This window comes from Talpa europaea, assembly GCF_964194135.1.
Source record: "Talpa europaea genome assembly, chromosome: 16".
Taxonomy (NCBI): domain Eukaryota; kingdom Metazoa; phylum Chordata; class Mammalia; order Eulipotyphla; family Talpidae; genus Talpa; species Talpa europaea.
The window spans coordinates 39,612,157-39,634,203 of NC_140084.1; the positions used below are offsets into that span (position 1 = coordinate 39,612,157).

Sequence of the window (22,047 nt, forward strand, 5' to 3'; positions counted from 1 at the left end):
AGCAGGTGAGGTACTCTCCTAGCCCACCTGGGTGATATGGAATGGGTTGACTTCCTCCCGCACCTCCCATCCATACCCCACATAGCCCGTGATACGTGTCAGGACAAGTGAAAGTCACAGAAATGACTATTCAACAGTTTGCTGAGCAGGGATTCTGGTCCAAGCTCCCTACTTGTGGCTGTCACGTAACGTTGGCTTTCATGGAGCTCCGGCAGATACCAGGGTAGCACAGGCCGGGGGCATCAGGTCCATGGAGGGGGACGCCTGGTTGGCATGGGACTAATGAGCTAGACTGCTGTGATCGGCGCTGTGGTGGGAAAACGAGAAGTGCCGCCTGAGCAGTCAGAATGTGGGAGCTGGCACGTAAAGGATGAGTTCATGGGACAGAGGGGAAAGGCAGTTGGCTAGGCCTTGAGGTCAGAAAAGTTTTGGCCTTTGCAGCAAAACATAACTGCAACAAGTTCCAGGGGTCTGTGAGACCGCAGCAGTCAACCCAATTGCAGAGGCTCTGAAGGCTGCGCTGGAGAATTAGCATCGGGCAGTGGGGAGTGAGGGAGGGTTCTAGGTAGGGGAAGGACTGTCAGATTCAGCTTTAAAAGATCTCCATGGAGAGACCAAGAGCAGAAGGTCGACGGGTGGGGGGAGGAGGAGAGTGGCTAGATGCAAAGAGGTGGTAGTGACCAGAGGGCAGTGCGTGTGTTTCCCAGAGAGCGGGAAGATGACAGGTGAGGAAGGAAGGAGTGGAGTGACAAGTTGGCTTGTGTCCCACAGGGAAGGAACCACCTGATGGACAGTAGATGGGAGCGAGTTTAGAGGGTGATGCAGAAGCCAGTGTGGGTCCCCTCGGACGTGCAGGTGAGGCTGGAGGCAGGCAAATGGGGGCTTCAGTGAGACCTGAGGCTGCTGGGGTGGGGTCTGGGATGGGGGGATTGTGGTGAAGACAAAAAGCCTGGGGTCCAGACTCAAACATGGGAGTAAGAAAAAGTGTGGTAGGGTAGGGAATGGAACTTTCCAGCAGCTAGAGGGTCAAGTTTTGGGGTGAGAGCTATGAGAGCCTCCAGGAGTGGACGAGGGACTAGCCAGTGACAGGGTGCCTGTTGCAGGAGCAAAGGCAGCAACAAGTGCAATCTCAAGCTAGCGGAGACGATGCTTCATATGGAAAAGACTTGATACCTGTGTCAAGGAGCCTCCAGAGGGAGAATGGGCACTTAAGGAGCCCCGAGGTGGAGGTGTGACTGGTGGAGTGCATGAAGGAAACCCACGCTGTAATCCTAGACAAGAAATGGGATTCACTCCCCAGGGAACATTGAGTACCCACCGTGTGCCGGGCTGTGTTCTAGAAACGAGTTACAGCCCCGAACAGGGACCCCCAAAGCTATAGGGTAGAGGGACCCCAGGGGCTCAAACATTCACGATGGCGCCCAACACTAAACAAAGCAGTGTCCACATGAGCTGGTTTATTACTGACATGCAAACAGGAGTGTTTTTAAGGAAGGTCCCCCAGGCGGTCCTAGGGAAAGACCTACTTTGCAGGAGCTGCTAGCTCCTGTTCCCCATCAAAGGCCCCGCCAGCCCAAAGAGAAGCCTCCCCAAGGCCAGCTCAGAGGACAGGCGGGGGACTGCTTCTCCAGGAGGGTGCACCCCTCGGGCAGGGGCAAGGGGAGAGGGGAAGGTCCCCTTGAGGTTGAGGTGCTGTGGCCTGCAGGAGCAGACGGGCTAGGACTCGACTGCGGCTGTCCTGGTGGCTGTCCAGAGGGTCCCATGAGTCCGGCCCCCTCCTGGCTGTGGTGGATGCAGGGAGGACTTAAAGGCAAGAATCCCTCTAATAGTAGAGTTCTTTATCCCACCAGCCTGCAAGAGAGAGAAAAGGGGGGCTCAGACTACCAAGGGGTGCAGGTTGGGTGGGGGCCATGGGCTGAGAGGTAATGGATCAGGGCAGGTTAGATGAGGGGCCCCAAGATCTTGGAGGCTGAGTATTGGAGATCGAAATTCAGGGCAGCTTCTTTGAAAATGTTCCAGCTGCACCCCACCCCAGACCCCCAGGGCCCACACTCACTCCCCGGGCCACAGCGAACTCCAAGTTTCCGGATCTCATCATAGACGAAGATGAGGAGGCCAAAGGGCATGGGCACCAGCCACCACTGGTATCTGAAGGCACAGGTGTGATGGCAAGGTGAAGGCTATCCCCAGGTCTGGGCTCCACATACCCATCCCTCTGCTCGCGCCTCACCAGCGCTCACCGAATGGGCATGAAGTTGAAGATGTTGGGCATCCCCGGGCAGTAGCACAGGAAGCAGCCGATGCAGACCTGGAACACGATGGCGATCACCAGGATCTTGTTCCTGCAGGAGGGGCAGGACGGGCTCAGAGCGGAGGACTAGAATAGACGGGCCAGCAGGAGTTGGAGGCCAGAGGGAAATGAGGGTACTGGGTCAGAGGAGGTTAGATGTCATCTATAGCGAGCCCTGTCCTTAGACATTTAACCCTGGAGGGCCCCGCCTCTCCAGCAGCAGATGCGGCCCTCTACTTGAGGAAGGGACGGGCCGCTGAGAGGCATGTGGCGAGAGCTGTTGGCCAATTGCTGGAAGGAAGTTAACACTTGGTACTGGCACATCTGATCCCTGGTCAGGATCTGATGGGAGTCGGGACCAGGACCCAGCAGGCAGGGCGAAGCAGGGCAGGGGCGCGCCAGGGACACCTGAAGAAGCCCTGCTGGAAGACAGAGAGGCGGCGCGTCTTGCGGATGAGGACGTCGGCGATCTGGCACATCTCGATGCTGATGAAGAACACGGTGTAGCAGGTGTACTGCTGGTACATGCGCTGCCCGAACGTCTGTGGCCAGGAGGGAACAGAAGCAGCCTGAGCCGGGCAGAGCACCTCTGCAGCCAGCCAGGCACTCGGGGCTCACGCCATGAACCCCTAAATGCTCGCCCTTGCATCAGAGGCTGAGGCGGGGGACAGGTGAGACCCAAGACCCGCCAGGTTGGCAGGATGCTGGTGGGGGGGCCTCAAGACACCTTGGTCTCACAGTGTGGATGTCAGCACCTGGGCAAGCGGAGGGCAGATCAGTGACTTATATGAAAGGGGCGATGCAGAATGGCCTAGGCACCTGAAAGGAGGGGCCTGGGAGAAGGAATCGGGATCCTGAGGCAGTCACGGCAAGGGCCTGTGACTCCAGAACCAGGTAGAAGGCAAAAAAATGAGTGCAGAGGCTCAGGGGGACAGGCACATGCCCCCTTAAGGGGGCAGCCACTGTTCAGCCTGTTTGGCCCTTAGAATTATTTTTAGTGCCAACTCTTGGAGTAGGGGACACTTAACTATGCGCCAGGTACCAAGTGTTTCGTGTGTGTTATCCTACTGAGTCCTCCCAGTAATCCTCTGGGGTAGACTCAACCTTCAGCATGCCTCAGTCACCAGAAGGCAAGTTAACACAGACTTGCAGGTCCCTCCCAGAGTTTCTGACCCCAGAGGCCCAGGATGAGGACTGAGGATTTGCATTTCAAACAAGTTCCCTGGCCAGGGGACCACACTGTGAAAGTCACGGAGATAGACAGTAGCAATCGCTCCACTGTACAGGTGGGGAAACTGAGGCACAGAGAGACAAATGAGTTCGCCCTGGTCTGCTTTGATGCAGACCATGAATCCGGGCAGTCTGGCCGCAAGGTCTGTGTTCTTAAGCCCAACAGTGAATGTTTAAGGGAAACATCCTGACCTATAACTCTACAGGACAAGCTGAACACCCTTGCTGGCCCCTCTGTGCCCAGAACCTTCTTAAAAGTCAGTCACGTGTGCAAGTGCTGTGTATAAGCGATGTTACAGGGAGATAACAGTATAGGGGCTGGTTCCACAGCTGAGATGATGTGTCAGGGTCAGGACAGGGACAGGACCCATCTGCAGGGTTTGGGAGCTCGAGATGATGGTAGGGAAGGCCCCTCACACCAGACCTGGCAGAGTCTGGGTGTCCAGGATGCTTTGGCTGAGCTCTGACTCACCCAATGGCTGAGTAGAGCGTCAGAGGGTAGGTGACATTGAAACCAAGGGGGCATGGGGGCGGGGGGAGGCGGGGGCGGGTGGCGTGCTCACCCACTCCTGGCCATAGCTGTCCTGCAGATCTTGTAGGTGGGTGTCCTCCCACTGTGGCCGCAGCCCCACACACAGCAGTGGGAACCAGCCCTCCTGGGCCATGGCCGTGAAGTAGTCCGTGAAGCCAGCAAATGATTGGATGACACCTGCGGGAGAGACGACGAGACATAGGGAGAGTTGGAGACACAGAAACAGGGACACAAAAGCAGTGACGTGGAGACAGTAGCAGACATGGAGAGCAGAGACACAGAAACCAGGACCCCAAGAAAGACTGATAGTGATGTAAGTGACAGGGCACAGAGAGACAGGGGGCAGAGATACAACCACAGAACATAAAAACAGAAGGAGGCGGGCCTCCCTGGTGGCGCAAGGGGTTAAGCACCGCACTGTGAAGCAATCCGCAGCCTCTGCAGCATGAGTTTGATCCCCGGCCTGCCAGGGAGCAACCCACATGGCACAGCAGACCTCTCCTGTCTCTCCCGCTGCTCCCCTCAGCAGTGTATTTCAGTCAGTCTGCCTGTTCTGTTCCCCACTCTGTCTCTGATGAATCCTCTCACCCCCCACACTTCTGGCCTGTACCCCAAGCTCTTGTATGCATAAATAAATCTTAAAAAAAAAAAAAAAAAAAACCAGAAGGAGGCAACAACCCAGAGCTAGGCACGAACAGACCAGAGACAGCCCAGACACAGGACTCAAGTCATCGTGTGCAGAAAGAGACTCAGAGAACGAGAGAGACACGGGATCAAATGCAGGCACAGAGACCCAGAACAGGCCTGAGGTGCGGTCCCGGCAGGAGTCTGCCTGCCGGAGAGCCTGGCTGCCGCCACCGCAGGCACTCACCAATCTGGAAGTAGGAGTAGGCAGCCAGGGGCTCGTTCACCAGCCGGTCCCGCTTCGGGTTCCGTGGGCGCAGGTGCATGATGTCACTCTCCGCCTTCTCATATGCCAGGGACACAGATGGAAACTGGCCAGAAGCAGAGACCCAGGGTTAAGGGTTTGCCTGGGCCCTGCTCCCAGCTCTCTGAGTTCCCCTCCCACACCCTCCAGCACGCAGGCAGAGGACGGAGGCAGGACCTGCCCATACCACACGGCTGCACCTGCCTGGACAGTCCAGGTCAGCCTGGTCCCTGTCAGGAGTGTTGGCATGTCCATGTCCAGTCTACATTTGTGTCCACATCTGTCCTGGGGTTCATCCCCATGAAAGCATCTGCATTTAGCTCCGATATTCTCTCCTCCTTTCTCCTGTTCTGTGTGTCTCCCTCCCGCCCTCCTGCCCTCCCTTCCTCTGCATCTGGAAGAGTCCATGGGGTCTCTGTCGTCATGTCTGCCCCTAGGCACGCCTAGGGCACTGCGGGGGTGGGGCGAGGGCTGTGGACTCACAATGTCGGTGCAGAGCTCTATGAAGAGGATGGTGATGCACCCGAGGGGCAGGGGCACGCTGACAGTGATGTAAATGAGGTATGGAGTCAGCTCGGGGATGTTCTTGGTCAGTGTGTAGGCAATGGACTTCTTCAGGTTGTCAAAGATCAGACGGCCTGTGAGGTATAGGGGGCAGCTCAGACTCTCGCAGCCTACCTCCTCCTGCGCCCGTGTGTCCGCCCCAGCCTCTGACCCGGCCCCGACCCTGCTCCACGCCCGTGACGATGGAGGCAAAGTTGTCATCCAGCAGGATCATGTCGGCTGCATTCTTGGCAGCATCAGAGCCGGCAATGCCCATGGCCACGCCAATATCTGCCTTCTTCAGGGCTGGGGAGTCATTCACACCATCCCCTGTCACCGCCACAATTGCTCCCTGCAGGGAGTGGGGGCAGGCGGGCAGAAGGTCAGCGAGGGCCTGGCCCAGGGCCAGCCCGGCCCACCTGCCTGCCCTCCTCCGCAGGGGCGCACCAGTTTCTGGCAGCTCTCCACAATCACCAGCTTCTGCTGGGGGCTGGTGCGCGCGAACACCATCTCAGGGTGAGTACGCAGAGCCTCCACCAGCTCGGAGGGGTCCATGTCCTTCAGCTGCATGCCGTTAATCACGCAGGCGCGGGCGTCCCTGAGGAGTAGTAGGGGGGAGGCCATTGCTGGGGTCTCGGTCTACTTGGGGTGTGGGAAGGACTGAGGAGGGCTGAGGGGGCTTACTTCCGATTAACTTGGTCTACGGGCACGCGGAGTCGGGCAGCGATGTCCTCCACTGTCTCGCTGCCTTCCGAGATGATGCCCACGCTGGCCGCAATGGCCTTGGCCGTGATGGGGTGGTCCCCTGTCACCATGATCACCTGGGGGTGGGGGGAAACCAACAGATCTTGACCTCCCAAGATCAGCTCAATCTCCCTACCCTCTCGGGTGAACTCTGCTAATCCTCATTCATTGGTTCAACAATCATGAGCACCTGCGATGTGCCTGGGACATAGGAGACAAAACAGACAAAAATCCCTGCATCCCCCAGAATGTGTCAGTTTCATGAGCCAATATGTTCCTTTTGGGGTTCAAGCCATTTTCTGGTGGGTTTCTGTCACAAGTTCCTCAACCCCAAAGACTGCCATGGTCCTCTCCCCTTGGCTCACCCGGATGCCTGCCGTGCGGCACTTGAGCACGGCGTCAGGGACAGTGGCCCGGGGCGGGTCGATCATGGATACAAGTCCGGCAAAGCACAATTCGCTCGTTGGAAAGTTCATGGCCTCCACGTCGAAGCTAAAGCCAGGCGGGAAATCCTTCTCATTCAGGTAGAGCTGGCAGAAGCCTGACCAGAAAACAGGGAAATCAGCGAAATTAGTAAAATAACCAGGCCCTTTGCATCAAGGACCTGTGGATGCCCGACCTGGGCTGAAACCTGCATTCACAGGAGGGTTTCACAATCGTCCCAAGACTGCTGGCCTCCTCTTCCAGCAAATGAGGCTCAGAAAGGGAACAACTCTTACCAGAGGTGACACAGCAAGTCAAGGGAAAGATCCAGAGTTGGACCACAGGTCTGTGTCTTCCAAAGTTGAAGCAAGGATGAGGGAAATTTAAGGAGTCGGGACAAAAATTGGCGGAGGTGCAAGGTCAGGACAAGGATTGGGGTAAGGCTGGGGCTGGGGAAGATCAAAGAGTGAAGAGGAGGAGGCTGAAAGGCAGAGGTGACAGCAAGGACAGGCCATCCGTGGGGGCAAGAGCTGGGGGAAAGCAAGGGCTCACAGGTGGAGTCAAGATGGGGAAGTCTGGGGTAGACAGGTGGGAGGGGGACGGATCAAGGCAGAAATAGGACATAGACAAGGGTCAGGAGTGAGACAGGGAGTCCAAAGGGTGTGGACCAGGGCAGGGCAGCTGTCGGCGGGGATGGGAGAGGTCGGGGTCACGGCTGGCCAGGCGGGTCGGGTAGGGTCTGTTAGCCTGTCCCGGTCTCCGGGCCGTGGGGGTCTCACCCAGCACGCGCTCGCCCAGGCCTCCCAGGCTCATATAGGCCGTCTGGAAGGCCTCGCGCCATTGCTCGTCCAGCGGCAGCTCCTGGCCCTTGATGAGGATGGAGCTGCAGCGCTCCAGCACGCGCTCCGGGGCGCCCTTCATCACCAGGACGTGGCGCTGGTCCCGCGGGTCGTCCAGGGTGTGGATGGACAACTGTGGGCCGGTGAGGAGAAGGGGTCATGGACTCCAACCCCTGGGAGGGGCGGGCGTGGGCGAAGGGCGGGGCTGAGCGCCTGCAGACCCCAGGCCTGAGTTGAGGGGCTGGCGCCCGCCAGGACTTTGGCAGAGACTAAGGGTTAGGGCGCGGCGAGGGCACTGGCTAGCGTCCCGGGGCCGGCGTCGGACAGGAGGCTGGAGTTGGAGTGGGGTCGAATTTGGGACGCAAGTTACTCCCCGGGTAAGGGCTACTAGTTGAGAACTGGAGAAGCGTGAGCCCGGGGACGCAGGGGCTGTGGGTGGCCGGGCCGAGGGTGAGCTTTGGCTGTGGCAGGACAGTAGTGGGGGTGACTTTAGGCTCTGGAAAGGTGGGAGCCCGAGAGCAAAGCGCCGCCGAAGGCCAGCCCTGAAAGTGGGTGCGGCCTAAGGCTGGCGGGACCCTGTGTGGGAGGGGCTGTCCCTGCCAGGGCGTGGCGCTGCGCACCTGGAACTTGTTGGTGGAGTTGAAGGGGATCTCGCAGACTTTGGGGAAGCGCTCGCGGTAGCCCATGGCGTTGCCCAGCGTCAGCTCTGAGAACTTGAGCAGCGCGGTCTCGGAGGCGTCCCCGATCACGATGCGCTGGGAACCACGGGGCTGAGTGTCAGGAGCGACCCCGACAGCCTCAGGCTCCCGGGGATCCCCCGAATCGCCCCCTCTCCCCTCACCTTGGGCACCGGCACCGAGTCCTGGCCCGACTTGAAGGCAGCTCGGTTGCACAGGGTGAGCACGCGGCTCAGCGCGCGCCAGGTCTCCGAGGACTGGTCAAATGTCTGCCCTGCAGGGCAGGTGTCGGTTGGAGTGGCCAAGGGACTCTGTGTTGGGCTCAGCCCCCAAGCCCTGGCTTTCCCATACCAGAACGGTGCCCCAGACCCGAGTGGGACCCAAACGCCTTCTCATGCCCAGCAGATCCTTCTCTGCAGACCCAGTATCCAGTCTCCTGCCAGACGGGGCGCCAAACCCCTTCACAGACCTAGGGCTTAGACGGTCCCTGGACCCAGGACCCCACCTCAGACCGAGGGATGGAGTCCCTCTCCATTACAGCAAAGCCCCCCCAGCTTCCTCAGCAACCTCGGCTGCCGTCTGTCTCCATCCCCCCAGCCCCCACCTGACTGGTCTTCCGTGGTGTCAGCCGTGTGGATGTGGTTGTCGAACCACAGGTGGGACACAGTCATGCGGTTCTGGGTGAGGGTCCCTGTCTTGTCGGAGCAGATCACGGATGTGGAGCCCAGCGTCTCCACTGCTTCCAGGTTCTTGACCACACAGTTCTTGCTGGCCAGCCGCTTGGCTGTCAGGGACAGGCAGACCTGGGGGACAGGGTGGAAAACGCAGGCATTGGGACCAGCCCTGGCTTCCCGCCGCTCCCCTCCTCTCGCTCTGTTCTGGGGGTCCAGGGCAGCCATGGCATTATGCGCACAGGATTCCTTGGCAAAAATCAGGCTTTTCCTCGCCTCCACACTTCTGTCCAGCCTCTGCCTTCCACTTGGGATGTGTCCGCACTCTGCCCAGATGCATAGCCAGGCCTCTCTGCAAGCTGCCGGCTGAAGTTCTTTCTCTCTCTCTCTTTTTAAGATTTATTTATTTATGCATATAAGAACTGGGGTATAGGTCAGAGGTGTGGGGGTGAGAGGATTCACCAGAGACAGAGTGGGGAGCAGAACAGGCAGACTGACTGAAACACACTGCTGAGGGGAGCAGCGGGCGAGACAGGAGAGGTCTGCTGTGCCATGTGGGTTGCTCCCTGGCCGGGGATCAAACTCGTGCTGCAGTGGCTGGCTTCATAGTGGATAGCTTCATAGTGCTGCATGTTAACTCCTTGTGCCACTAGGGAGGCCCCCTGAAGTTCTCTTAAGTTCTCTTATCAACAGAATCAAAATGGCAAACGAACATTCCCTAGGCTTCTCTGGGAGGGATCGTGGGCTAGGTATTGATTGTCGAAGGCCATTTAAACTCAGCTTCCACCGGCCAAGCCCGGCCTGGTCCTCTCTGAGTCCCCAGTAAAAGCTGAGTAGATGGGGATGGGGGCAGCAGTGGGGGATGGACGATGGGAAGGGGGTGGGTGTGAGTGGATAGATAGAGAGGGAGGTGATGGAAGGACACCTGGATGAATGGACAGAGGGACAGGCCTATCAGCTCAGCCCTCTGCACCCCTCTTCTGCCTCCCCAACTCACCGTGACAGTGGCCAGCAGCCCCTCGGGCACATAGGCGACCACAATGGCCATGAAGAAGACCATGGCCCGCAGGAAGGTGTAGCCGATGAACATGGCCACCACAAAGAAGGTAGCACCGAAAAGGATGGCCAGGCCCGCGATGATGTCCACGAAGTGCTCGATCTCGATGGCAATGGGTGTCTTCTCGTTTTCCACGCCTGAGGCCAGTGAAGCGATGCGCCCGATGATGGTCCGGTCGCCCGTGCTCACCACCAGGCCCAGGGCTGTGCCTGCAGGGGGCGGGAGGGCGGCTCAGGGCCCACTGGGCAGCCATGTGGGGCACGCAGGGTAGGTACTAAAGGAGGAGCAGCGACGGAAGGCGGCGTGACCTGGGAAGGCAATCATGGGGGCTAGGGAGGTGACGTGACCCAGAGAGGCGGCAGCCACAAGGGGGGAGTCAGCAGGGGGCAGATGCAGCAGAAGGGGGCAGGGAGGCAGCGCAGGAGGCTGTGGAGGCATGTGGGTCCCTGGGCGGGCGGGCGGGGGTCTCACCGACCCTCAAGGCACATGGTAGAAAAGAAGGCGATGTTGCGGGTCTCCAGCGGGCTCTCGTGCGTGCACTCGGGTGAGCGGGTCTGCGGCTCAGACTCTCCGGTGAGCGAGGAGTTGTCCACCTTGCAGCCCTGGGCCTGGAGGATGCGGATGTCGGCCGGCACCCGGTCCCCGCCTTTCATCTCCACTAGGTCGCCCACCACAAGCTGATCCGCGTTGATCTGGAACTTGTCCCCGTCGCGGATGACTGTGGCTTGCTGTGGGGCGGGGGCACCAGAGGTGAGGTGGGCAGTCAGGGGCCGGGAGTGGCTGCCATGCTCCACAATGGGAATGGGGGGCGGGGTGGGGGAGGGTGGACCTCTGGGAAGAGATGGAGGCCGCAGGCAAGAGCGTGTTGGGTCTGATGGGAGGGGAGCTGTCTGGGTGGGGGTGGAGTCTCTGGCACCTGAAGTGGCTTGGGGCTGGGGACCCACCTGGGGCACGAGGTTCTTGAAGCTGGCGATGATGTTGGTGCTTTTAAACTCCTGGTAGTAGCCGAAGCAGCCCGTGACGACAACCACGGCGATGAGGGCCAGTGCCAGGTACAGCTGGGGGGCGGGAGGGCGGCAGCTGGCATTACCACCAGGATGGGCGCTCCCTGCACAAGGCCGCTGCCTGCTCCCTGGCCCTCTGGAGTTCTTGGGGTCACCTCTGTGGTTTCCCACTAGGAAACCTCATGCACTGTCCACCGTGCCTGCGGCCCCTCTCCCAAGTCCCTCGCACCCAGCCTTGCCTGCCGTGCCTTCTGAGTGTCTTGTGTCCCTCTGGCATATTCTTGGTCCCTGTGTCCTCCTATCCTAAGTCCCCATGTACTGGGGCTGGCATCCCATGTCACCATGCACGCTGGCCAAAATGCTCCCTTTTCCTGTGCCCCCCCAAGCCTTGCATTCCATGTTTGCCAGTCCCTCGTGTCCAGTGTCTCCCCACATCTCCCCAGCCTGTGTCCTATGGCTTTTCAAACCCATGTCCAATGTCACATGTCCCTAAGCCCCATGTCCCTCATCCTGACCCCTTAGCGTCTGGTCTTGCGTCTGGCTGTCCCCTCTGTCTCTGTGCTTCCATGCCAAGTGGCATGTCTCTGCAGCACGGCCCTAGTCTCGTGTCCCATGTTGAGTCCCAGTGTCCGCTGTGCCCTCTGTCATTGGCCTGATTGTGTGCTCGTGCCCTTGTGTGCCAAGGTTAAGCTTGCATGTCTTTGCCTTTTTATCCTCACTCATGTCCTCCACCTCCGAGACAAATTCTCCAGTGTCCCCTGGGACCTATGCCCTTGGGCCTGTCCCAGTGTCCTTCATCCTCCATGACTCACACCTCAGAATTCATTTCCATGTCTGTGTGGTCATTCCATGCTCCTCACATCCTGTGTCTCCTGCTCAATGCCCTCTGTCCCCCAGGTAGGTCCCTGTGCCCCTCTGCCCCCCAGCACCCACCACTCACATTGTCGTCATTGGTAAGGTCACCCTCGCTGGCCTGAATGGCAAAGGCAATGAGGCAGATGGCGGCAGCCACCCACATGAGGCACTGCAGCCCTCCTGCCAGCTGCCGCGCAAACTTGACATACTCCGGGGTGCCCTTCGGTGGCCTCAGCGCGTTGGGACCATCCCGCAGCAGCAGCTCTGCTGCCAGGCTGGCAGACAGGCCCTGCGGACAAGACGGGGGCGGGCGTGGGTGTCTGCTGGGAGGGCTCCTTCTCACCAGCACCCCTCGATGGGGGCAGGTTTTCGGTGTCTGTCTTCCCTTTTTTCCCAGTGGCTTCCCCCTCCCCCTTCCCTCCTCCATCTCTCTCCACTTTCTCTCTGCCTCTTCCTGTTGTCTCTGGCCTGTTTCTCTTATCTCTTCTTTTTTTTTAAAGATTTATTTATGCATGCAGGAACTGGGGTACAGGCCAGATGTGTGGGGGTGTGAGAGGATTCACCAGAGACAGAGTGGGGAGCAGAACAGGCAGATTGTGAAATACACTGCTGAGGGGAGCAGCGGGCGAGCCAGGAGAGGTCTACTGCGCCATGTGGGTCACCTCCCTGGCTGGGGATCGAACTTGTGCTACAGTGGCTGCAGGTAGCTTCATAGTGTTGTTCTTGCGCCACCAGGGAGGCCCTCTCTTATCTCTTTTTCTCTGCTCCTCTTTGTCTCTCTTTCAACTCTTTCTCTCTATTGCTTTTTCCCTTTTTTCTCTCTCCCTCTCCCCTCTCCCCTCTCTAAACCCACCCCCCACACCCCCACCCCTGCTCACCTTAGTGGCACTGGTCCTGTATTTCTGTTCCAGCTCCGCCACTGACAGCTGGTGGTCATTCTGCGTGGTGGGGACAGGACACTCACTGTCCCCGTTGGGCTCTCACCAGCCCCCACTCTGGCCTTCACACCCCTCCCCACCGCCTTCGCCGCCACTGGCCGGCGCTCACCATCTCCATCTCCTTCTTCATATTTTCCAGCTTGTCCTTCCTCTTGCCCCCGCCATTCTTCTTCTTGTTCCCACCAGGGCCAGAGCCCAGTTCGTAATTCTCCTGGGGAGGTGGGGAGAGGGGAAGCATCAGATTCCACTGGAACCCCTGCCTCTAGCTGCTAACCTCTGACGCACCCCCAACCCAACCCTGGGCTCCACTCACGGTCTTCCCCATGGCGCCTGGTGCAGACAGCTGCTCTCCTGGGCCAAGACAGAGCCCGGGGTCTGGACCAGCCCTAATATACCCAGGAGGGAGGAGGTACAGCAGGACTGGCCTGATTACAGCTGATTATGGGTCTCCTTGTGGTTTGGAGTGGGGGTGGAGTCCACAAAGCTTGTATGGAATTAGCTCAGGACATCCTTTCCCCCTAACACTTGGGGTGACCTCCAGGCCCGGGCATTCCTGCCTGGACTGCCCCTACCTGCCCTGACCCACTGAGATCAGTCCCCACTGGGAATACCCAGAGAAACGACAAGAACAGCACGCATGGGCACGCATGTGCTGGGCGCGGGGCTGGGGGCTCCATGTATTACCTTATCTAACCTCATGACAGCCCTTCCAGGTGTCTTACAGGTGGGGAGCTAGGTCCCTAGGGGTAAGGTGAGTTGCCCATGGTGCCCAGGCGGGAACACAGAAGACTCGATCTCAGATGCTGGCACATCGGCAGCAGTGTCCTGTTCTGGCCTCGGCACATGCTGGCCCCAGCAGGGGCAGCTGCTCATGGCAGCTGCAGGGAGGCCTGTGGTCCGGGGAGAGTGTACCCACGTGCTGGGTTGCCCCTGTGTGCTTGGCTCCAGTGTCGCAGTCCTGCAGATGAGGAGGCCTAAGGCACAGAGTGGCTGAAGACGTTGTGTTAGGTTTTGATGACTAAGTGTTGGGGATAGGATCCCAGCTCGGAGGGGGACCCCAGAGCCTGGCTCTTAGACCACACACTAGTGAAAACTTCACAGCACAAAGGTGACCTCATAAGTCCTTGAATCAATGCCCCGTGGAGGAGGCTCTAGAATGCCCATTGTGCAGAGGGGGAAACTGAGGCTCGGAGAGGCTCTCGGAGACACTCCACACCAGCTACCTAGCAGCAGCCATCACAGCTCTCAGCATCCCCCTGGCCCACCTGGACATGCCAGATGGGGAACCCAAGGTGCTAAGTGGGGAAAGGTGCTAAGTGCTTCAGAGTCCTGGCTGGAGCCTGGTGCTTGTGCTGGATTTGAGGCCTAGAGGCACCCATTAAATCCTCCAGACAGGGCCCTCTGTGAGCAGCAGGGAGAGGCTGGGGGAATGCTTGGGCCTGCAGGGCAGCCATGTCTCCAGGGGCAGGTCTGAGCATATCTGATAAGATAATTGCCTTGGCCAAGTCCTCCAGGGAAGGTCACCTGGGAAAATAGAAGGTGTCGAGCTCCTCCCCATACCCACCCTGCTGGTCATCCTGAGAGGAGCAGAGGTCCCCAGTTGCATTGCCTGCCTTGCAGCCAGCCCACTAGCTCACTGGAAGGCTTCATCTCTCCAAGTCACACTGGGAAACATCTCGTGTCAGTCCTCTGCTTACAACCCTCCAAGGGCTTCCCTTATCTCAGAATAAACTCCACAGTTGGTCCTGCAAGAGCCAGGCTGGCTCACCTCTCCTGGCTCAGACTCTATTATGGCTCCACTGGCACTCACCTCCCTGCTGTGCTTTGTACAAGCCAAGGTCATGCCTGCCCCAGGGCCTTTGCACCAGGCAGCTCCTGCTGCCAGGTACTTTCTTCCTTAGATATCTGTATGTCTCTTCTCGCCTCCTTCAGGTCTCAGATCCACCTCTTCAGAGGACCCTCACTTGAAATCCTGCCCCCCTCATCAATCAGGCTCCAGCCCCTTACCCTGCTTCACTCACGCCCTTTCTCCTAACCTGAGCTTGTATTTTGTTTTTTGTTTTTTCTTTTAAGATTTATTTATTTATGCATTCAAGAACTGGGGTACAGGCCAGAGGTGTGTGGGGTGAGAGGATTCACCAGAGACAGAGTAGGGAGCAGAACAGGCAAACTGACTGAAATACACTGCTGAGGGGAGCAGTGGGCGAGTCAGGAGAGGTCTGCTGCGCCATGTGGGATCGAACCAGGGATTGAACTCGTGCTGCAGAGGCTGCAGACAGCTTCATAGGTTCATCTTAACCCCTTGCACCACCAGGGAGGTCCCTGAGCTTGTATTTAGTTTGGTGTCATTCTTGCTGCACTAGGCCTTGGGCCTTGGTTGTGTTTGCTACTGTGTGCACCTCACCTAGAATATTGTCCTCAAAGACATAGCAGACACCCAACAAACACCGTCCAATGTTGAACAGGATTTGTCTCCCTCACTAATATTCTGGATATTAGCCTGGCACGCTGGGCGGCCTTCAGGAAGTCTGTCAGTAGGAGCTCCTCAGGCTCTCCTTGCGGTCCCCAGACCTTCCTCCTGGGCCTCCCAGCTCACTCCTCCTGTGTCCAGGTCTTGAGACAAATATGGAGCTGAGTCTGAACAGGTTAGGGAACCAATCAACTGTAAAACTGAGGTACCATCCCTGGTTGCACATGGCTGACCTGCCCTATTGTACAGACCTCAAATTGGCCTTCTCTGTGTTTTCTTATTTCTCACTTCTTAGTTTTATTGTTTTAATCTTCTACCTTTTTATGTTGATACTTTATATTCTATACTTCACACCTGCAAGTTCCTGGGATAGTTAAATGGACATCTGCCTACCCTCTACCTGAATGTTAGGATTTGTCCACACCTGACCAATCTAGGTAGAAGATTGATAGATGACAGGAGAGAGAGAGAGAGAATGGATACATAAATAATAGGTATGTGGATAGATTTTTGAGTTTTGAATAAATCATTTTAGAGTAAGAGTAAGTTGGAAACAAGATGCTTGCTAATCCATCCACACTTAGGCATAAACCCTTAGGCGTCCATAAACACTCAGGCGTGAGCACACACTCTCCCACAACCCAGCCAATGATCCAATCAAGAAATTGACTTTGACGTGAAGCTCATCTAGAGAATGTCTCCGACTTCCCCACTATTCCCACTCACGTCCTTTGCCCCAGTCCAGGATCACACTTGTGTTTAGCTTCACATTTGCTGTGACATTTCATGAACCTCTCCTTGGCTTTCATGACCTTGACATTTGGAAGCGTATCCGTCAGTGGTCTCGGGGAAGTCCCCTCGGCCCTGGCTTGCCCACGCTTCCTGTGCCTGGCCCATATCATGAAGGAAGATCGGGGTGATGCTGCCTGCTCAGCACATCACATCAGGACAGGCCTCATTTTTGATCTAATCAGATGGGGTGGACATTTAGGGGGATACCGAGAGGTGTAGGGGATGACCAGAGGGCAACTCTGTCATCTCTTTATTTTCTGGGTGAGCACTCAGCTGCACTGCGATTGTAGTCATGGAGAAACATGAGCCCCCCTGACCCCTCCGCCCACCAGCTGCAGGGGCTGCCGACCCCTTGGGCCCGCCCCAGCCTATGGCCTTCGGCTCTGAAAGCTAAGTGCCCCGCAGTGTAGACAGGGAAATATTTTCACCAGCCTTTTTATACAACCTTTAGATAGGACTCAAGTCTGCCTCTTGGTAGGACTGACACAGCCTTTAGATAGGACTCAAGTCTGCCTCTTCGGAGGGCGGTGTCTTGGTTTGTGCTTTTATTCTTTCATTGAGTGTCCAAGCAGTCCTAGCCCTGTTTGTGGGGCTCGGATCTGGATTTAGCAGGATCTGGATAAAGCAGGAGGAATGCTGATATCTTTTGCACCCTGATGTGGAGCCGGGTGCGCTGGGTGATGTGGGTGCAGGCTGAGGCGATGTGGGTGCAGGCTGAGGTGGCACCTGGCACCGCATAGGGGCAAAGACTTCTCTCAAGAACGCTGCAGGCTGGTAGCCCGTTCACCAGGCGGGCCAGGTGTCTCTGAGCCTGGGACACGTGCATCATTGGAGACTCTTTTGAGAACAATTAATAGAATTGGGGGAATAAAAATTTCTGAGAAATGGCAAAGGACAAATAATGGAATAGGAGGCGGACATTGAGTGACTTTAAGGGAATCTGAACCACAGTCTACAGAAAATGTGGTGATACACACTCTAGGGACTCGGCAGCCTACAGAGCCAGGTGGGATCAGGCCCCAGGGGGGCCCTTTTTCCCATGTGCCCACTTCCCCTTCCTTTGGTGCTTCCGAGTCAGCCGAGCCAGGTCACCAAGCCAGCTTCTGTTTCTCAAATGTATCACTTCAACTCCTGATACCTGCAATCCCTCTGCCTGAAACACCCACCTGCCTCCTCACACTGTTCCATGCCTCATCTTTCACGCAGATGTCCCTTCCTCCAGGAAGCCTTCTCGGACCACCCTCCAGGCTGAGTCAGGTACTTCCTAGGGCTCCCACGGGGCAGGGAGAGGAGACCCTAGACTTCCCCCTCCCAGCCCTGACACGGACCCATAATCCCTCCATCACAGGCCTGTCACTATTTGGCAATTATTCATCTCCCCCTGGACTCGTAAAACCAGGATCCAGGGTTTCCCAGTCACCCCAGTGCACCCTCTGTCCCCCAGCCCAGGCTGGCCCGAGCTGCCGAGGGAGTGTTTGCTGAGTGAAAGAACCCGCTGTGACTGTGACCTTCAGTACATGTTGGTCTTCTGATAAGATAGTGGACTCAGCAATGTCCTTCGCCTCCCGGGCAGGTCACCCCCAACCCCCATGCAGACCCTGGGAAGATGGACAGTCAGGGGCCTGCCTTCTTCCTCTTCAAGCTGGCATAGGAGCAGGCAGTGGGTCAACAAGAGGGGCAAGGCCTTACCCCCCTCCCCAGCCTGGCCACTCTGGCAGCCGGGTTTCCTGTATTCCATTCCTCTCCCACCTTTGTCCAGACGTGGAAAGCGTAACCGTACTCAGGAAGTCAGGTCGTTTTCTAGGATTTTTTTTTTTAAGATTTATTTTATTTATTTATGCATACAAGAACTGCTGGGGTGTAGGCCAGAGGTGCAAGGGATGAGGGGAGGGGGAGGTGAGAGGATTCACCAGAGACAGAGTGGGGAGCAGAACAGGCAGACTGACGAAATACACTGCCAAGAGAGCAGCGGGAGAGATGAGAGGTCTGCCGTGCTATGTGGGTAGCTCCCTGGCTGGGGATTGAACTCGTGCTGCAGTGGCTGGCGATAGCTTGATAGTTAGCGCTGAGACTTAACCCCTTGCGCCACCAGGGAGGCCCATTATCCAGGATCTTAGAGTCACACTCACTGTACAATCATTTCTCTCGTCTCCTCTGTTTCCGCCTGGATCCAACCTCCACCCTATCCTGCCTGGACCATTTCTACAGCCCCCTCCCTGGTCTCCCTGCTCCTGTCCTTACTGCACAGTTGCTCCCCACATGCAGCCAGAGGAAACCTGTGAACCCCTGACTTCCCCTGGCTGCTGCTCACTCACTCCAACTAAAAGCACCTCACCTTGGTGCCCAGGCCCCTAGTGACCTGACCTGAGCTTCCCTCACCTGAGCTCCTTCTACCACCCCCCTCGCCCCAGATATGCACCTCATGCCTCCTGGTCTTGGCATTTGCTGTTTCCTGGAATGTGCTCCCCCAGATATCGACAAGGGCTCCCTCTCTCCCTCCATCAGGTCTTTAAGCAAATGCCTTCTCCCTGGTGACTAGCCTACTTTAGACTGTGAACCCCAGGCTCCTCCAGCCCTCTCCACCTCCGTTGGAAATTTCTCCACCTTTCTTCCCATCACTCTTTTCACCTCCTAACATACTACATATTTTTTTTCTTATTTATTGGGTTTTGTGTGTATTTTCTGAACCCCCCTGATAGAATGTGAGTTCTGTGAGAGCAGAGACTTTCAAACAGGGTTTTTTGTTTTCTTTTGTTTTGTTTAAAGCCTTATTTATTTATGCATACAAGAACTGGGGTACAGGCCAGAGGTGCCGGGGGTGGGGGTGGGTGAGAGGATTCACCAGAGACAAAGAGGGTAGCAGAACAGGCAGATCCACTGAAATACACTGCTGAGGGGAGCAGCCGGCGAGTCACGAAAGGTCTGACGCGCTGTGTGAGTTGCTCCCTGGCGGGGGATCGAACCCGTGCTGCAGTGGCTGCGGACAGCTTCATAGGTTGCGTCTAAACCCCTTATGCCACAAAGGAGGCCCTGTTTTGTTCTGTTTTGTTTTGTCTTTTAATCTCTGGTGCCTGGAACAGTAAATGGTAGGCACACTTTTGTTAAATGACCACACCTCAAGGTCCCTGAACACTCAACAGCGCGCAGCCACAAAGGCTGACATGGGCATCTGGTCCTGCACTGGAATTATGTTCTTTTTCCAGCCAAGACACATGACCTCAACATAAACAGAGCGACCGACACAGGACCAGGGCCGAATGGGAGTCGGGCGGCCGGTAGAGGGAGCTCTGGCGCGCGTCCTCGCCACCTGGTGCGCGTCAGCCTTCACCGCAAACCCTGACCTGAGGGCGCTAACCCCTGGGCTTCCACACTGCAGAAGTCTGCTTTATTTTCCATCTACAAAAGTGAGCCTCCCTCCTTCACTCCTTGGCTTTGTCTATGGTTCTGCCACAGCCTGCATTTCCCAAAGTGCGGTTGCTTTGCTATTCCCAAATAAATCATTTTGCTGGAAATCTGTGGTAACAGCCGACATTGAGAATTTAGCTCAGCCTTGTCTTAAGTGTTTTCCACGTGTGAACCAGTTTCATCCTCACAATAAACTTATGAGGAAGTTACTGCTTTTATTCGTATTTGACTAAAGAATTGATGTGCAGAGAGGTTCCTTGACATTTCCAAGGTCACACAGCTGGTCAATGGCAGAGCCAGGATTTGAACCTAGGTGGTGGGGACTGAAGAGTCTTCACAGATACACAGAACCACACCATTTGGAAAAGAAGCCTCACATGAAAACTTCACTCAATTAGCTTCTGAATGTTTATTGAGCATCTACTATAAGCAAATCTTTGAGCGCTGGGATTAGCAGTGAACAAAAAGGTCATGGCCTCTGCCCATGGTGCCGGTACTGTTGGGGGACTGGGGATGGGCAGACATTCCTGAGTAATCAGGAGTATTTTATTTATTTACTTACTTGCTTATTTATTTGTTTTGAGTGTGATTTTTTTTTAATTTATTTTATTTAGTTATGCATACAAGAACTGGAGTGTAGGCCAGAGGTGCTGGGGGCAAGAGGATTCATCAGAGACAGAGTAGGGAAACAGAACAGGCAGACTGACTGAAATACACTGCTGAAGGGAGCAGTGGGCAAGAGAGGAGAGGTCTGCTGGGCCAAGTGGGTAGCTCCCTAGCTGGCTGGGGATCAAACTCGTGCCGCAGAGGCTGCAGATAGCTTCATAGTGGTGACACTTAACCCTTTGCGCCACCAGGGAGGCCCCTGACCTAGAACTATTTTGCTGCTTTATATATTGCTGTTTTTCCAGTGTCGTCTGGATATACTGTTACATTTTATGGTGGTAAATGCCTCACATCTGAATCAGCGCTGAATCACTAAGGCCTAAGTGTGCTCAACACTTGCAGTGGCCGCCCTATTTATCACCACTGAATAGATGAACAAGCCCCATGTGCTTGGCAAAGGAGGCCCACAGGGCACGTGTACGTGCAGGTAGAGCAGAGAAGGGGGAGCAAAACCTCCTTGTAAACTTTATTGCTCTTAAAAACACTGATGGAGGGGAGACTTCCTCCAGTATAGGTAGGTCATTGACATCCAAGTTCAAAGGTCACAGGAAGGCCCAGAAGATCCAGTCCATGATCCTTTGAGGGAGAGGAACTTTTTCAAACCATCTTTTTCATGATAGTGAATGCGGTGGAGCAAAGGACAATAAGGCAGCCCACCACGAGGCTTGCGATGCTGAAGCCCAAGGCCAGTCGGGAACTTCTCCGGCCTCGCTTCTGATCCCCATAGAAGTTGGCCTCCCGTGTCTGAAAGCAAGTGGGGGGAGTGTATCAGGGTTAAAAGGAAATGGGGGGGGGTGGAGGAACATCTCCGTGGATGAGGTGGGGAGTTAAGATGGGTGGCCTAGGGAGGTAAGGGGAGGATTCAGTCCCCCAGTGAAAAAGGAAAAAGTGGGGGGGGGTGAGCAGTATGAAGGATCTGGCCTGGGGGGAACACAGGGGCCTGCGCAGAGAGGAGCAAAGACAGCGAAATGGTGAAGAGGGAGGGAGTGAATCCTCAAGGAGGTCCCAGGGAGGCGCAGGGAGGTGGGATGGGAAAGCCAGATGTGGGGTCAAAGGGAGTTCGTATTCGCTGTGTGGTGCCCACCTTGAGGGAGAATACGAAAGCCGGTATTGCCAGTGGAATGAAGAAGCAGAAGGCAACGATGGCGAGAAACAAATAATCACTTTGTGGGGGATTCAAGGACCTCAGGTACACCGGCATCACTGTGGAGTATGGCTTCGTGGGCTGGACCTGCTGCTGCGTCAGCTGGGACTGCTGCTGCATGGGCTGGAACTGCTGCTGCATGGGCTGGAACTGCTGCTGCATGGGCTGGAACTGCTGCTGCATGGGCTGAAACTGCGGCTCCGTTGGCTGGAACTGCGGCTCCGTGGGCTGGAACTGCGGCTCCGTGGGCTGGAACTGCACCTGGGTTGGCTGGGCCGGAGGCTGCTTTGGCGGGACCGGCGACAGCTTTGGCGGCGGAGGCTTTGGAGGGGGCGGCGGAGGCTTTGGAGGGGGCGGCGGCAGCTTTGGCGGCGGAGGCTTTGGCGGGGGCGGCGGCGGCTTTGGCGGGTCCGGCGGCGGCTTTGGCTGGATGGGCGGCTGCGGGGAATCCGGTTCTGGCGACCAGTCTTCACTGCCGGACTCAGTCGCCATGGCCCGCGAGGAGACGCTGAGCTAGCGATCTTCTGCAGAAGGAAAACTGGACCTAAGGGAAGCCCCAAGAAGTGAGAACCGGCTGAGCCTTCACTGCGTCTGAAACTGACACCACCACCCCCCCCCCCGAGCCCGGGGACAGTACCCCAAGCCAGAACCTACCGCAACCCCACGTTCCTACATGACAGTCCTGCAGGTCCCCAGATCCACCTTGAACCTTCCTCTGAACTTTCTTAAATCCTCTCTGGAAACTCCCTCCATTTTCCCCTATGTGTTGCCCCCCAAATTACTTCACTTTCCTCCTCTAGACCCTCCGCACCCCACTCCACAAGCACAGACTTGAACTC

The 22,047-nt window shown here is 56.7% G+C and overlaps 1 protein-coding gene across 1 annotated transcript; it reads right to left on the reverse strand.

Annotated features, from left to right (window-relative positions):
• Positions 1-1,822: 1,822 nt before the first annotated feature.
• Positions 1,823-21,700, reverse strand: ATP4A (ATPase H+/K+ transporting subunit alpha; the record flags this gene model as incomplete). Its single annotated transcript, XM_084256888.1, has 23 exons — positions 1,823-1,851; positions 2,057-2,148; positions 2,241-2,342; positions 2,699-2,832; positions 4,084-4,229; positions 4,924-5,047; positions 5,464-5,618; positions 5,707-5,875; positions 5,971-6,121; positions 6,208-6,344; positions 6,633-6,808; positions 7,470-7,662; positions 8,150-8,284; positions 8,371-8,480; positions 8,811-9,009; positions 9,875-10,143; positions 10,410-10,662; positions 10,879-10,992; positions 11,879-12,082; positions 12,672-12,731; positions 12,841-12,942; positions 20,722-20,808; positions 21,149-21,700. The coding sequence occupies 23 exons, from the start codon at positions 21,698-21,700 to the stop codon at positions 1,823-1,825; spliced, it is 3,693 nt and encodes a 1,230-aa protein (XP_084113014.1).
• Positions 21,701-22,047: the final 347 nt, after the last annotated feature.